This window comes from Symsagittifera roscoffensis, chromosome 7 (genome assembly GCF_963678635.1).
Source record: "Symsagittifera roscoffensis chromosome 7, txSymRosc1.1, whole genome shotgun sequence".
NCBI classification, from domain to species: domain Eukaryota; kingdom Metazoa; phylum Xenacoelomorpha; order Acoela; family Convolutidae; genus Symsagittifera; species Symsagittifera roscoffensis.
Window position 1 is genome coordinate 54,245,366 of NC_087068.1, and position 17,276 is coordinate 54,262,641.

Here is a 17,276-nt window from a genome sequence, read left to right on the forward strand (position 1 = left end):
AACAACCTTCTCTGAAGTACTGTATTAATGTCTGAACTATTCAACATAAATTTTTAAATAATTCAAAACGAAATGAGACCAAACAGACGAAACTTCAAGCGATGCCCATCGACACGGCACATAATACAATAACATAAACAACGCTTTCGAGCCAAAAAATCTATACAAGATCAGAGGAAAGTAAATTAATAAGTTATAGGGAAAAATAAACTCAATTTCAATTACAATGAAACTGCTTACAGCACAAGAAAAGTACGCGATGTTTCAACTTCTAAAAAATAGACAACCGATAGTTTGACAAAAGACTGTCACTTTTTTTGAACGAAAAAATTTAAATTCATGAAAAAAGCAGGTCCTCGCCGGACTCTGAACTAAGATCGTTATCGTCTCAAGCATGGTCGGTACTTCTGAATTAATTATGCCGGAAAAGGATTTTAATTTGAAATAGTTATAAATCAAGTTACAAAATGATCAAGTGATTTATTAAAATAAGATGTTACCATATTAATACAAGATGCAGAGTCTATAATCCGATTTAAACCCGCTGCTAGTCGTAACCGTAAAGCAAAATAAAAACCCAAAATTTCGAAAAGCAAAAAAGGACTTCTTTAGACAGATTTCAAATTCCGAAAACATCACGCTGAAACTATTTGCATTTCATCAATTATTATGACACGCAAATCAACCTAATTAGAGAAAACTGGGTCACAGGGCAACTTTTGCTTCGCTGAGAAATCTGAAGATTAAACTCTACCTTCTATTTAAGAAGTCGATTACGTTTTTCGTGGTTTACACACTTTCGCTGTTCGATAGTAGTTTACCTTCCTTTAAACAAGGGAAATCAACTGAACATCCAAAGAAACCATAAGTAAAACCACGAAAAAGTAAGCTTGAGCCTGAACAAAGGATCTTTCCAAAATTCTTATCTGAACTTTCCTTAAAAAATTACCTCGAACTATATAAGAGTCTGAACTAAGTTCATTCACCCTTGAAAGCAAGTAAAACGAAAACAAAATCTCAACCTTTTGATTTTCCAAAAAAAGACTGCCTTAATGCTCTTTGAATTTCTATAACAATTTATGATTGGTACTTTTTTGATAAAAATAACCCAATTTGAGAAAAATGGAACAATAGTTTTTAGTTCGCTGAAAACGGATAATTAAATACCGTTTTCGAAATTAGAAGTCGATCACATTTTTCATGACCTTTACACTTTACACGTCGCTGTTCGATAGTGGAATTGGTCTTTGTAACAAAAGAAATGAACTGAAACTATTTAAAAAAATCAAACCGCGAAAAAATTCCAACCGCGAAAAATTAAATTTGAGCCTGAAACAAATCATCACGACCTACATAACAGTCTGAACTACGTTCATCGACTTCTTTTAAAAATTTCATACTTCAGTCTAGAATGTAATTTGAAGTGATAAACATGTCGTGAAACACAATAAACAGAGTTACGTGAGCATTCAGAATCCGCTTTACCTCAAGACAAAGTGGAAGAGCCTGGAAGTTGTTAATGTTCAATAATAAAGCAAGTTCAATTTCTTACAGATTTGTAAGAAAGTTGTTTACGAGAAAACTCTCGCTCCAGATTACACGACACTTGCTCTTGCAAGTGTAAATTACCTATATAGAGAAAAGGCCTCAGTTTGAAAAGCGGGCTGACAAAAAGCTGTAATAGATAAATTATATTTTAAGCTGTAAAAATTATATTTTTTAGCTGAATTTTAAAGAACTTGCACATGTCAGTCTTCACTTTCACGTGACAGCAACTGCACGCGATATGCATAAAAAACACGGTGGATTGTTTTACGTTCTTCGAAAATCGGAACAAATCGTATTTTCATTGAAGAAACTTCCATTGTCAAACTTGCAAAAACTAGCAAGCGAATAAGCGGCACTTAAGTAAGTGAAAAATTAATTTAAAAAGCGATGACGATAGTCTGATTAAAACCGGATTTTGATTCTGACCTGGAACCGATAGAAGGTGCCGTCGTTGGTGACTGTGAGGTTGTGTCCATCTATGGGGAAGAAGTAGCCATGAGCTGCTGTGAGAGAAGCCAGACTCACCGCTTCTGAAACTTACACATGTCACCGTAAATTCAGACCACATTTTTCAAACACATTTTTGAGCTGAGACCAATTGCATTGGAGAACAAATTGTTTCTTTTTTAGTCAACCATCCCGGAGTCCTAACTTGAGCTAAATTTTTCAAATTGACAAGAGCGCATATAACCAGAATCCATTAAGCTATGACTTTCTTCTAGATCTCACTTAACAAATTGCAGCGGACGTGCGATTTGAACCCACAATCATATGATTGCTGGGCACCATCACTACCGGAGCGCCATAACGCCACATACCGAACGATATCTATTTGAAGAATTATTTAAAAACATAGCCGTTAACTAAGACATTTATCATCAAACACTTTTTTGAGCTGAGACCACAGTGAGCTGAATGCAATTTGTTTTAAAAAAAATCAAATTTCCAGAAAAATTTAGGTGTTTCCAAGTAGTACAAGTACCGCCCCAAACAATGTAATAAAAGTATGACCTAATATGTCCTGTTATAAGTAACTAAACTTTTAGGCCTACAAATTAGGTACATGCTCCTCCAGCTACTAATCAGACGTAACTTGATTAGAAACAGTCGATCATACCTATATCCTTGCTGAGAGTTAAACGGGTTTTGCAGTGATGGCTAAAGCAGCTCATTGAATTACCTGATTCGTCGACGTCGTAAGTTTTCATGAGCCATTGCACCAAGTCAGCGCCTGCAACAAAGCAGAAAAATTCACCGCTGACTTTCAGATATCTGATTCAGTAATTAATTCAATTTTTTTTCTCATTTTTCCAAATCTTTGTTGGTTTTTGAATATTATCAACAGGGGAAAAATGGTTAAACAACTAAATGCTTTATTGCTCGATGAGAGGTCGAGTTGCTTGGAATAAAATAAAATATAAACAGAGGCGAGGCGGAGATTCGCAACATTTGCCATTCGCTCTACATGCGATACAACACAAACATAGAAAACGTAAGTTCAAAAAAAATATATAAAAATGTTGAAAAAAACTAGATTAACCAAAACTTTTGTATGTCTTGATAAAATAAATTTAGGCTCCCAGCTAAAGCTGGAGGTACGTGTTTGATAATTTTGGAATTTGTTATACTGATGCGGTATGAAATTGGTAATTTCAATATTAGGATTTTGCCCAAAACTTTTGTTGTTTCTCTACTTAAATAAGTGAGAAAATTGAAAAACTGATATATTGGAATTTTCCCAAGGACGTAACATTTCTCTTATATAAAATAACGAGCCGACGCTTCTGTAGGAAAAACTATCGCAACTGGTTCTTTCATCTCAGATTTGATAGTGTAGTTTTTAAGAAAAGTCAAAAAACTGATGCTCGTGTGAGGCGAAAGGGAAAAAGCAAAAGAGCCGACAGCTTACCTGTGAACACACTGGGCACTTTGGACATAAATGACTTGGCGTTCTTGATTGGCACTCCCTCCTTCTCGTCCTGCATCCTCTCCACCAGCAACTCCATCTATCAATTATCACATAAAAAATTAAAACAATCAATTCAGTAATTTATAAACAGGCGAAATAGACTTTCGAGTCACTTCCAATACATCAAAAACATAGCATGGCAAGCTGGCAGACATAAAATGAGACAAGAGGTATTATTCCGAGAAAGTATTCGAGCAAAACGAAAATTGAAAAAACGGCATCTTCCAATTTTTAATACATTTCTCGACGAATGAATTTCAATTGAAAAATACATGGCTTGAAAAAAATTTCCAGCATTAAATAAGCTTTCAGGTAAAATGTATGTAGCAGTAGGTAAACCGACAACACGTAGGTAGACACCCGTTGAGCAGAAAGTAAGATTGTCATCACAAAAATATGAACTAGAAAACTTTGTTCTCGCAAATTTCTCCATAGCTCCACTCTGAAGCTCACACGCATAAAAAGCTATCATTAACCTCCGAATTGAACAGAAAATTACAAAAAAGCTCAATTATATTCAAATTAAAAAATATAACAAAGAGGCGAAGCGGAGCTTCGCATCACTTGCGATACAACGTAAGCGCAGCATTGCAAGCAAGCAAGCAGAAAATGAGACAGAGATTAAAAAAAAAACAATCAAAAAAATGACTGCCAAAAAACAAACCGTAGTTAAATAAAATGTTAAAATTTACCGAACAGCGGCCGCTAAGCCGGCAACAAGTGTGTTAGACGCTCGTTGATACGAAAACAAGAAATGTCGTAAAAAAATTGGTGTCATAAGTAAATTTTGAGCAATTTTGATTACAGAGCATGAGTCTGAATACAGCTCATGCTCTGTAAATTACTAAGCAGATACAGAATAGACCATGAAGTGAACTTTTGCAATGTTCAGAGTACTGATAAAACGTCTAGCATGTACTGTTATAGCAATAGTCCAGTAGCATAAATTCAAATTTTCATGAGTAGCATAATTTAAATTTTGATGAAATCAAGCATATAAATGGGAAACGCTAATGGAAGGCAAGCGCAGTCCAATGATTCAAGAAATTTAGCAAAACAAGTTGTCAACCCCAAAACAAGTCTGTATTCCTATTTTAAAACGCTTGCTATCGCAAAAGTTTAAATATACGATACATAATACAAACATAGCCATCAGAAAATTGGAACATAGCCAACAGAAAGTTGGAGAAGAGTCAATAAACGCAAGTGAACAGAAAAAATTCTGACTTGTTTTGTGAAATATCTCAACTTTCGAAAATCGAAGGAAAAATAGATAGCCTTTACGATTTTAGTGACCTCTACACTTTCGATGTTCGATACTGGAGTTTGCCTTCCTAGAAAAAAAAAGAAATAAATTGAAATTCAAAGAAATCAAAAGTCAAACCACGAAAAGTAAATTTGAGCCTGAACAAATTTCAAGATTTTTCCTTACAAAAAACAAAAAAATAACCACGACCTAGTCTGAATAACGTTCATTGAACCTTAATAAAAATGTGCAATGAACTAAAGAAAATTGACGACAAATGATGGTTTTTTATTCAAAAATTTTTTTTCAATTTTTGAAGAGAATCTTGGAAAGAAAAACTTGTTTGTAGCTCTTTAAATGTGAAAAATTTTTATGACTTATACACTTTTCATACACAGAGGCGAAGCTGAGCTGCGCACTACTTGCGATACAAAACAAAAAAAATGCTAAGTCGAAAAGAAAATTGAAAATGTGGAAAAAAATAAGATCTATCAAAATAAGTACTGAAACAAAAGCATCCCAAGACAAAAAAATGTGAAATTAGTCTCGAAACAAAACATATAAAGCAGTAGCATATAAAGCAGTAAGATACAAAGCCAATCTTACCTTAGAATAAACAATTTAAGCCAAAAGTCCCTCTCACCCCCAAAACACACACACACAAAAAAAACTTTTTTTCGTTCGTGGAACGATGCAATAAGAGGACACTAAGTCAATATGAAACAAGCCAAAAATTTTTGAGCCGAAAAACTTTTTTTGCTATAAAATGAAACTTTAACAAACAACAATAAAAGCAAACTTTGAATCAGACAAATATTTAAAACGCTAGCATGCACAAAATAAATCTGTAGCGGTAAATTTGTTGCAAACAGTCTTCCAGGAAATGAGTCCAACAGAGGCTTCCAGGAAGTGATCAAAGTTATTTACGAGGTAAGAAGTCTAGTACCCGATTGCAATACCCTTGCTGCTTATCACAAGGGTAACAAGAACGCAATTAGAGAAAACTGGCAATTTCCGCTTTTGTAATTGGAGAGCGTAACTTGACTTCCTTAAGCGAAAGAGTTTGAATTGAAATTAAAACGGAAACAAAAGTTGAACCGCAAAAATAACTTCATAAAATATCTTTCTAGAATTAAAAGAAATAATTTTTTTGCAAAAAAAATCTCTTATAGGAGACCTCTTCGACAAATGGTGAGCATTAGCGCTAATCAATTGAAAGTCCAATGACTATTTTTGCCCATCACTCGATTAATGGTAACAGATCAGATGATATAGGCTGCGCATGACAAAACAAAACAACAAAACTTTAAAAAGCTTAAGCACGTGTGCAGTATTTATCAGAATGGAACACACATTCACCAACAGAAAAATCAGCTGGGCACCTAAAAAAACTGTTTTCTGAAAATATGGTAATATCATGCCCACCCCTCTTCTAATGCAAAATTTAGGACCAAGTTAGCATTCTCCCGCTGGGCATTTCACGAATGAGGCTGTTAAGTTGCTTCAAAAACAGAAAATTTCAGCCAATCGGAGTTCACGCAGTGCCAACCGTAGTCTGAACTAATATGTGGGGTGGGTGATCTCAACTAGATCCAAAACTTATCCAAATAATATCAGACTCTTAGCATTATTGACAGATTCATTGTATCCTAGACTAGACAAGGCCGGACCAAACTGAGTCGCAGTTTCTACTCAAATTGTCCTGCTATACTGGATGGCATTTCTGGAAAGAATAAAACGAATCAACTATTGATGGCCACGGAAAAAGGAAGTCGCCAGTTGGTCTCCTCCTCGTACCAGAAACTGTCCGGAACAAAACTTTAAAAGCTTAAACTTTCAGGAAATGATAAATAAGTAAAACAGAAAAAAAAAAGATTCTGGAAAGTTACTAAGAATTGCATAGGAACTGCCAAACTTGATTCGAAATACTTCAACTTGATAATAAGAAAACATTCAACTCTTCACACATTCTAATCCAAGTTCTGATTAAACCAGTGCGTTCATAGTTCATAATAAACACTATCCAAATATCATTCATTTTTATTAAGAGTAATGAACGTAGCGAAGACTCTTATATTGGTCCTGCTGATTTTTTTTTCCAGAATTTAGTTTTTTAATTTCCAGCGGAATAAAAACTTTACCTATTGATCCAGTTTTCTTTAGTTGGGTCAATGTTATCAAAAAAGCGCCAATCATAAATTCTTCTAGCAATTCAAAGAGCTTAGAGGGCATCTGTTTTTTTCAACAAAGTCAGTGTTTTTTCTGTTTACTTGCGTCCATTACTCTTTTCCAATCTTCGATTGGCTATGTTCGTCTAACTCACCTTTTTAAAGAGGGCGTGATTTGGGTGTACATTCTCCTGTAGGGGCGGAGTAGTGTCCAACATGGAGGCAGTTCCAGTGGTCGGTGTAGTGCCATTGTCGCTGGATATTCTCTTTGAGGACCCATTGTTGATCTCGGCTACCGGAGGGAGGGGCATTATCTCAACTCACAACAGACGCCTCCAAAGAGTAATAGAAGAAGAAGATGACACTCAGAGGTTTAGACGAGGGCGAGCTGTCCTAAAATAGAAAAAAAAAACATAAGCAAGGTTGAAAAATCAGGACTCCAAGGAACATAACAGCAATTTCTTCATCCAACAAATTCTGTCTCAAATAAATTTTCAAGCATCTCATCATTCACTATATCAAAAAAGAATTTTATTTTTTGAAACCATAGTTTTATTCTCAGTCTTATTACGCGAAAAGACGAGCCAAGAAAACAGCAAAACAATTACCAAAAAACAAGTAAAGCCAATTGTACAAAAACACCAAATATTCCAGCCACGATTATTAAAATTAAAAAAAGGAAAATATTTTTCAAATAGGGAGAAAAAGTTTTTTCTAGAGACTATTTGTTTTGTCAGCTTATTTTGTGACAGAGCGAACGAATTGTCTGGACAACTGCAATAAGATGTAACAATAGCTAAAACAATATTGCAACGTGCGCTCAGTCTCTCATTCTCGTCAAATTTTTATTCTGACAAGTTTACTGTTTTTTCAAGAATGCAAATCACGACTAAAAAAACGTTGATGTAATGCTTTATTTTGCTCATAACGAACTTTTTTCCAGAAAATCATAATCGGTCGGAGAAAACCTCTACTCTTTTCTTTCCCTTTTGAAATTTAACAAGATTGTTTATAGTAGGTACATGACAGCTGCCACAAACAAACTTCACATGAAATTATTCATATCTATAACAAGGATAGCCACTTTCTGTGCAAGTGACCCAGAAAGTTTCCACCACGATTAAAAAAAAAACTTTAAAAAAAATTTCGAAAATTGATATTACTGGAATTAAGCCAAGTTTTCACGACTTAACTTAATTTATCAGCAATTTATCAAAAATTTCAAACAGGTTTTTCTCGAAACTTTTTAACTAGGGTGCGACTCACAACTGCAAGATCTTTAATAAGATATAGCACTCAGTTTTTTCGGACAATTATTGATGGTAATTGAGTTTGTGTTTAAAACAAAAAAAAACGAAGTGTAGAGGAACAAAAAATTGTTGCTCAAAGAGGCCATTAAATAAACAAAATTAGAAATGAGAAACTCTTTTACAAAAACATTACTTAGGAGAGCGCCATGAGACAAATATTAACCCTGTTTTCAGGCATCTCAGAGATAGAATCAAATACCGATATTTTTCAAGTACCTTTTGATAAAGAAAAACCTGAGATGCGAGCACAACGTGCTCAGAAAAGATACATCCCTTTTAGTGGTGATTCTTGAATGCATTTTTTTTTCAATGCATTTTAGGTTAAACATTTCTCCTTCAGAACCATTTCAGACATCGAAAACTCACTTCCTATAGAGCTATCAATTATTGTTTCGACCACGTCACCAAGTAACGGAAATTAACTATGGCGTACGATTGGTTTTTTCCGCCCAATTTGGACCTCGAGGAGAGCTCGTACGGAAGAGTCAAGTGAGGTACCAAATTTAAAAATTGAAGCCAAAATCTAAAATGAAAAACATAGCCAACAGAAACTTGGAAAAGTGTAAAAAATCAAGTAAACCAAAAAAACATTACTGAATTTCTAAAAAAATGAATCATTACTGAATTTCTATTTTCGAAGTTCAAAATACATCACTTTGAAGCTCCTTGAATTTCAAATACTGTTTATGACCGTTACTTTTCCGTAAAATTATTCCAATTAGACAAATGGATCAATAGATTTTTTATTACGCTGGGAATTCAGAAAATATAAAGTATATTTCTGAAACTAGAAGTTATTCACGAGTTTCGCGACCTTTTTTCGCAAAAAAAACAAAGGGAAGTGAAAATACTTGGAAAAAAAACCCTTTGAATTTCAAGACTCTTCCTGAAAAAAACTTGAAAAAATCACATCTTTACACTTAAGAAAATTGAACTTTTCTCAGTGTTGAGAAAAACTGATTTGAATTTTTCGGTATTCACACTGATTTACGTCTAGGTGAAAGCATAAGAAGAGCAATCACTAAATAAGGTATATCTGATTTTTTTCAGCTCAAACCAAGCGAACATTAAAAACATAAAAAATCAGCGAGTCCAAATTTTAAAACTTTCTAAAAACACGCACTAACAACCAAAAGAGAAAAAATCAGCGAGTCCAAACTTTAAAACTTTCTAAAAACACGCACTAACAACCAAAAGAGAAAAAATCAGCGAGTCCAAATTTTAAAACTTTCTAAAAACACGCACTAACAACCAAAAGAGAAAAAATCAGCGAGTCCAAACTTTAAAACCCTTTTCAAGTAAGTGCGTTTGGAATGTTTAGTAACTTTAATCGCCGACAATGAGCTGCGGCAATCAATGGTTCCATTTAGCAACCATTAGGAAAGCTATTCTCAAGAAAAAAGAACATCAAAAAAGAACGCAAATGGAAGAAAAAACTTTTTCAATCTTTACAGCATAATAATACCCTCACCTGTTGTTTGTGATCAGTTGAAAAAAACGGTCAGCACATTTGCTTCATTAAACTGGGGTTGCTCATATTGCTATAGCTATGACGCAGTGAAATATGCAAATGAAGATGTACTTCTGCGCTCGCTTGTAAACAGTCGTTTGGGAAGGATAATGGATAATAATGTCCTCTGAATGACCACTTTGTAGGTAGATTATGTAAAACAAGAAGACTACAAAATAAGGAAATAGTTTTGTGGTTTAAAAGCAATCAATACTTGTTAAGTGATCAGAATAATTGATGAATGAAGACGGCAAGAAAACATGAATACAAATATCGCTTGAAATTTCTCCTTCAGTAACGATAAACTCTGCTATTTTTCCTCTAATCTTAGGAAAAATCACAACTAGCTGTAAGAATAAAGTATGTTTTTGGTACTAAATATTTCCCATTCTTCTGTTTTTTGCAAACGTTTTGATTAAGATTGTGAACAAACAATTTGTGCAGAAGTTTAATTTTACCACAAAGAAAAGGTATCAAAATGGATCGCAACAGCGCGGCGGATACAATTAATTGTGCCGGTCAGTTTGCGACCCGCTAGGGAATTTCAAAGCAATTATCTCTCAAAACACTGGATCAGGGCTGTTATTTTTAGCCCCAACAGGTTCAAAATTGGAGGAGTAATATACAAGAAGGCTGCTGCGGAGTGGTGAAGCAGTGAATTGGCATTTCACCTGAAAGAAACAGAAGAACCTGAAATGCTGCTATTACTGCTGTTGTATTTTACACATTTAGATGCCATCCAATAGACGATGAGGCTTCGCTCGAACAAGTAAAATAGGGCCGAAAAGGCAGGAAATTTCTCAGCTCTGCTGTTCTGCTTCGGTGGTGGCTCTCTTAGTCTGTTCCAAGGCAAATATGTAAAAAGAAAAAGCGGCAAAGTCTCTGTAATAAACTGCAATATTCACTTTACACCATTTTCCTTAGCAGTAAAAGAGAAGAGAAGCTAAGAAAGAAAAAAAGAGTGCGGGAGAAAAGAAAAAAGCTATATTATGCTGAAATAGCTCCACTATTCATAGAAGGAAACGGAAAGCTCTGCTCTGATAAGCTCCGCCACTGAAGAACGTCTTTCCTATACGATGCGAAGCCTCAATTCTATCTTATGGTTCCAGGCTGCTCTATTTAAGCAATAAAGTGACGTGTTTAAAAGACATTTTAAATCATTAAATTCAAACTGGCTTTCTAAACCGGAAACTCGATGATACCACATTTTGCAATGCAAAAACACTGACATCCTAGGCTGCTGTGAGTTTTTTGCCATAAATAAACTGGGCTAACTTCAAATCACTGTTTTTTCTGATAAGTTTAATCTGATGATAAATAAGTTTGGCATCTAGTCTTCATACGTTTATATTGACTTGCGCCTAACAAAATAGAAGTGCTCAAAGAGAACAGATACTGTTCAGCAAGTTTTGACAATATAGATCACGTGACATCAAATAATACACGAACCATCAGGCATAAAAACTTTAATTTTCAAACAAAACAACCAAATCTTCAGATCACTTTTTACAATGTTAGCTGGCGTTTTCGATGTATTTAATATTACTGAAAAATTAGTAACTTGCAATAAAGTTTGGCGTTGTAATAAAGATAAAAGGAACAAAGGCATCAATATTCAAAAGAAAACAACTTTATGCCAAAAGGAACCAGTATAAGATTTCACACACAGGCAAAGCTGCACTTTGCAAGCATAAGCAACACAAACTCACAAGAATGAAACTCCAACAAAATGCAAAAAAAAAACGAATCGATTTGGAAACGGAGGTACTTGAAGTACGAACCTACCCGCCAAAAGTCAGATCCGTTTACCACAAAAAATTATTTCTGGTAAGACATCAATGATTTCACACATACTACACAGAAACGCGAAGCTGAGCTTCATATCACTTAGCAGCGAAACAAAATGACCACAAAATAGCAGCCCACGACAGACTATCAGAGTTGCCTGAACAAGAATCTTAACACAGAGGCTAAAGGCTAAACGGAGCTTCGCACCACTTGCGATACCACGTAAAATATCCGCAACTGAGCCGACCAAACGCGAAAGCCGATAACAAAGGCCGAAATATTTTGGACTACATAAAATTCAAAAAGGCGAAAGAAAACAATGCCAAAAAATAGTTGGAAAAATGTCAATGAAAAGCTGGCCAGTTTTTGAAAAAAAAACTTCAACTTCACAATTTCAAAGTAAAAAACATGTGGATGTACAGCTTCATGAATTTCAAGAACAATTATGATTGACACTTATGAGATAAAATTAACTCATCAAAGTTGTTTACGCGTAAAAAACTCGAGCAACTCCGTTGCAATACCCTTGCTAATCGTTAGGGTAAAGACGTGAACTGCTCAGGATACGCGATGCAGAAAAAAAACTTTCTACAAAATCCAAAACAAAAACAAGCTAGAAAAATATCGCAAACACATGATTGAAAAGTTTCAATTAACTCACGGAAGCCGAAAAAGAAAACATTTTTTGCCGGAAAATTTTCAAACTTTGGTTTCGAAAAAAAAACATCAGATTACACCCCAGTGAAATTAAATGATTTTCTATGTTCGACAGTTTTCTGTTATCACAAGGTTAAATTGACACGAACTAGATTCATACGAACAAATTTCATTCCACTAGGAAACTCTGCATTTATAACCTAATTTCGCTCATTTGAAGTGAAATTATAAGTATCGAAAAACCTGGGGAATATTGAGCGTGGAAAAAATACAGACCAATCTATAGCAAGTAAGAATACAGATTATGAAAGCTGGTTCCAGTGCAATAACAAGGTGAAAGTTCCGTTCCGGCCACATTTATCTTAGAAAAAAATTTGACCTTTTTATATTCTTTTCAATTTATTTAATACCATGAAATTGACAAACTTTCAAAAATCAGCACATAAAAACCAATAATATATCAAATGAACTCTGCGGGTGAAAAAAAAACGTTAAATTACAATGACAAAAAGTTTCGAATCAAGCAAAGTCTTAATTTTAAAAATTAGGACACACTGGTTTGTTTAATATTACCCAAGTCTAGATTAATTGAAATTATTCAAATCTTGTAGAAGAATAGTTGCGGTAAATGGAAGTAGTAGCGACGTTGTTAGCGACATAGTAGCTATCGCGAATGAGTTCAATGGCTATTTTTCCTCTATGGCATTCATTGAGCTAATGAAAACCTAAAATAGAATCCGATCAATTTTCTTTTGAGCCTGATTTTTGCATGCGTTTAAATTCAATAACTGTGAGTAAAATTGAAGTAATTCTCTTTGCGCTACAAAACAAAGTATCTACTGGAATAGATTGAGTAAAAAAATCTAATCGCTAAAGCTAGTTTTTACACCATGGCTCCCTTCTTGAATCAACTCAATGAACTATCCTTTAAATCAGGATGTTTTCCTACTGCTCTGGCTCAAGCCGTAGTATATTCTTCATATAAAGCATGATCGAAATTGGATGTCAGTAACTACCGATCAATATCACTATTTGTACTTTGGAGTAAGGTATTTAAACACGCATTGTAGAACAGAGTACAGCTATCTTGAAAGAAACTCACTCATTTCTATCAAACAATTTGGTTTCCGAAAAAAAAACAGTACTATTGATGCTATTGCTGATGAAACAGAAAAATGCCGCTTAGGTAGAACTAAATCACCCAAGAGAACAGTTTATTTTGATTTAAAACAGTCTTCTGACAAACTTGATCACGGGATTCTGTTTCGTAATTTACATATGTTTAGTGTGAGTGCAAAAATTTTGCTTTGGTTTATAAGTTACTTAAAGGACCGCATAAGAACTAAGCTTAGAAAATAAGGTGGCATCGTTTCGAAAATGCGTCATTAGGTTCACATAACCGTTATGAATGAATATTATGGCTCTAACATCAAGCCTATTTTGCAAAAGGGAAAATTGGTGTATGTTTGCAAGTCCTACACAAACCTCTTGCCCCTATTCATGATCCAAAAGAAAAATATTCTATTGATTTTTTCAAAAGTAGAAATGAAAGCATTCTACCAGTTTTTAACAAAGAAAATTGATAATAATAACAGTCCACGAGCTGCATGTTCATGAACTCCTGAAACTTACCTTTCGATCAATAGCAAGATTACATTCTGAACATTTCTTGAACGAGCGTCTTGAATTTGATATACCGTCATATTTGATCAGCAGGTCAACTTTCAATGTAATGAAAACTCCCAATTTCAAAAGCAAAATTCAAAGAGCTTGACTTTGTTACAGAGGAGCTAAGCTTTTTAATTTACTTAAGAAAAAAAAACATTCAACGCGTTGCCCGCGAAATTCAGATATTCAACGCGTTGCCCGCGAAATTCGTGATTTGTTTGTTTTAAGCAATGAAGAGCTGATCAAATAGGTTTTTTGCTGACATATTTTACCTCAATGGAAGACTAAATTGAGCAAATCACAGAATTGAACTGCCTGAATGTTTTAAATTGTTTGAATAAATTTATATGGTTTTCAAAGCATTTTGAAAACCACACTTGGGCTTGTTCGCTGGTTACTGCCGCATGAGCTCAGTTAGGTGTCTACTGACCGTTTAGCCCCCAATCAGTTCTACTGAGGTTAAGGAGGTTTCAAGGGATAGAACACAATTAGTAGAAGTAGCAACCATAAAATGAACAAGTTCAAGTTGTTTTAAAACTGAATACTGGTGGCTACCACTAGCGAGTTTCAGAAATTTTGGGGGATGAATTTGAATTTCTGGATCATCTAGATTGGTTCTATACCGGCTAAGATTGAACAATATTTTTGAATATTGAGGCAGAGCTCGGACTTTATGTCATTAACCTGTCTAGACACTGCCATTAATCTGCTGCTGCTTTTCAATCTTTATTCAAACTTACACATTTTTTTAAATTTTTTTCTTCTATATTTATTATTGTTTTCACTTTCATTGAAGATCAGATGTTGTATTTCATTTGATAAAACGCGCAGTGCTTTGTAACCTAAATGGGTTCATTAAATGTCCCCTCGCTGTTTCTGGTGCTTCATGTTAGAGTTTTTTTATATGCATATTTGACATTGACAAAGAGAAATAAATTCTTCTTCTAATCTTTTATTAGACAAATCAAAAAAAAAGTTAATCATAACTTTCACAAAAATTCAATTCATTTCAGAAATAACAACCAAATGGAATTTACTAAGTTGTTCAGTCAGATTCCAACTGGCGAGTCACCGACTAACGCACCTTAATAATGCTAACATAGCTACTAGCTACTTCTTTTCAAGTAACGGAGTAGAATGTAATTTGCACAAAGAAGTTGCACATCAACAACAAGAACAACAACAAAAACATGATAAAACCTGAAAAGACAAACAATTCTTTTTTCGGCTCAACGTGTGTCTGTTCCAGTAAAATCGTGTAGTTGCTTTAAAAATTTCCCTTTTAAATTAATTCGTAAACAACTCTTGAGCAGACACACCAATTCAGACTTAAAAAAAAATCTTTTCATTGAGTACTTTCGATACAAAATAAATATAGCATGGTGAAGTAACCGACAGAAACTGAGACAAAAGCCGCAGAAAAAAAATCGACTTGACCTTCTTTTGCTCGTCAAATGACTCAAAACGAGGCTGGCTAAGCCGATATAATTTAAGCCGAAGCCTTTCAAGCCAAATAAAACCAAAAAAAAAACGAAATACTGAAATCGGAATTGGTAGATTTTACACCAACATAACAACAACAACAACAAAAAACTTAAATTAAACTTTGTTGATTAATTTGTTGATTTTACGAGATGTGCTATACAATTAGGTAAATTAAACTAGAAATACATCTATTTCGCTATATATCAGTCGTTGAGTTGCCGAAGGAGACGGTCAGGGAACAAGTTCTTGTATTTTTCTTTCTGTGTTGTGCTACTGCATGGTAATCGGTTACGAGTTACAGGTACGCTGAGGTAAGATATCTTTCAAAAGATGGGATGGTGTAGAAACTATACGCTCATAAAGTTTTTGATCACAATCTGCAATTATCTTTTTGACCGGAGTGAAGGTACAAAAAACGAACTGCCAATATAACAAGCATTTAAAATGCAGGCATGCTAAAAGTTCATTTTTAAGTTGAAAATAGAGATTTGGAGATGATCTCCAATATGAGTCATCCAGTGAACAAAAATACCAACGAAGGTAAAAAGTCTAACCACCCTTGCTTATCGCATGGTAAAAAAAGAAAGAAGTGACTAAGGAGGGCAAGAAAAAGAAAATTTTATAAACAGAGACGAAGCGGATACATCACAAACAATATATGGCAAGCAAGCCAATAACAACCTATATTCAAAAGTTTCAAAAATCTGGACAAAATATTTTGACAAAAATGACGTTAGTCACTTTTAAAAAAATCTCTTTACCGACTCTTTCATACGTTTCTCTCGATTTACGTCAAAAACATGACTAGAAAAAAAACACAATAGCCAGCGTAAAGCCATCTTTGAGTGCTTTCCTGATACAAAATTTGATTCAGATACAACTTGAGTTTAAAGCTATACCAGTCTACAAAGCCCCGATATATATTAAAGATAAAATTACTTAAGCCGAATAAAAATTTGAAAACAAACAAAATCTGGGTTGTTAAAATTACAACCAATATTAAAACAATTTTCGATTACAACGGGTATTAAAACGCAAGTATGCTCAATTGACTTTTTTAACTTCTGGCCTTAATCAGCATGCCAATCCGTTACCAACAGGCAAGGGACCATACTTATTCTTAAAACAAAGTCCTAATGACATTATTGATAAATATTAATCACATTTTGGTCGCTTTATCAAGCTTATTATCAAAACTTAAAAAGGCATCATTCTAAACTTATGTAATAAGCAAAAACATCAGACCAGTTCTGCTCGACAAAAAGAAAACAATTTGAAAAGTTTCTAATATGGATCGCATCACAACTGAAAGAATTTAATAATGTACTAGCGTGTAATACACCTCCAGTGCTTCTAATGTTTAACAACTAGAAAAAAAAACACTGTATTGGAAAAGATCTGCATCATTTGAGTTTACTCTGACAGCACCCAATTACAGGGTGATCATTTCAAATTTTGTAGTTTTTTATTGAAGTCATTTTTTAACATGACTTCTTTGAAAAAAACTTAAAACGAAGTAAAAAAACGTTACGTCTCGGAAACTAAAAGCAACTGAGCATTCAAAATTGGACGCAAAATTTGCAACTCCTAATAATTTTCTTACCTTATTCAACTACAGCGTTTGGAATTTCAAAATTTGCGAAACTTCAAACTCCATAAAAACTATAAAACAAACTTTAAAAAGCCATAAAAAAGGTCATATCTTCAAAACTACCAAGATTTGAGCCGTCAAACTTGCAGGCAAATTAAAAACTCCTGAGAGTACTCTGACAGCCTCCAACTACAGAGTTGGAAACTTCAAATTTTGAAAAAAATATATATTCAAGTTTTCTGAAAGACTTTATTTAAAAATAACAGAAACCGTCACATATCGGTAGCTACAAAGATTTGAGCGGTCATATTACTGGAAGCTATACTCACTCCCGGC

At 34.2% G+C, this 17,276-nt stretch overlaps 1 protein-coding gene across 4 annotated transcripts in view; it reads right to left on the reverse strand.

Annotated features, from left to right (window-relative positions):
• LOC134852133 (regulator of G-protein signaling 7-like) overlaps positions 1-10,752 on the reverse strand; it is a 47,648-nt gene extending 36,896 nt beyond the window's left edge. The window contains exons 1-5 of one of the 4 annotated variants that reach the window (XM_063868425.1): positions 9,713-10,752; positions 7,087-7,324; positions 3,458-3,554; positions 2,729-2,779; positions 1,975-2,084 (exon numbers count right to left, since the gene is read on the reverse strand). In XM_063868425.1, coding sequence (XP_063724495.1) covers positions 1,975-2,084; positions 2,729-2,779; positions 3,458-3,554; positions 7,087-7,242 — 414 coding nt within the window. In that variant the 5' untranslated portion in view covers positions 7,243-7,324; positions 9,713-10,752. The remainder of the gene's footprint in view (positions 1-1,974; positions 2,085-2,728; positions 2,780-3,457; positions 3,555-7,086; positions 7,325-9,712) is intronic. The other 3 variants (XM_063868426.1, XM_063868427.1, XM_063868428.1) reach the window with 3 other exon arrangements.
• Between the last annotated feature and the right edge of the window lie 6,524 nt (positions 10,753-17,276).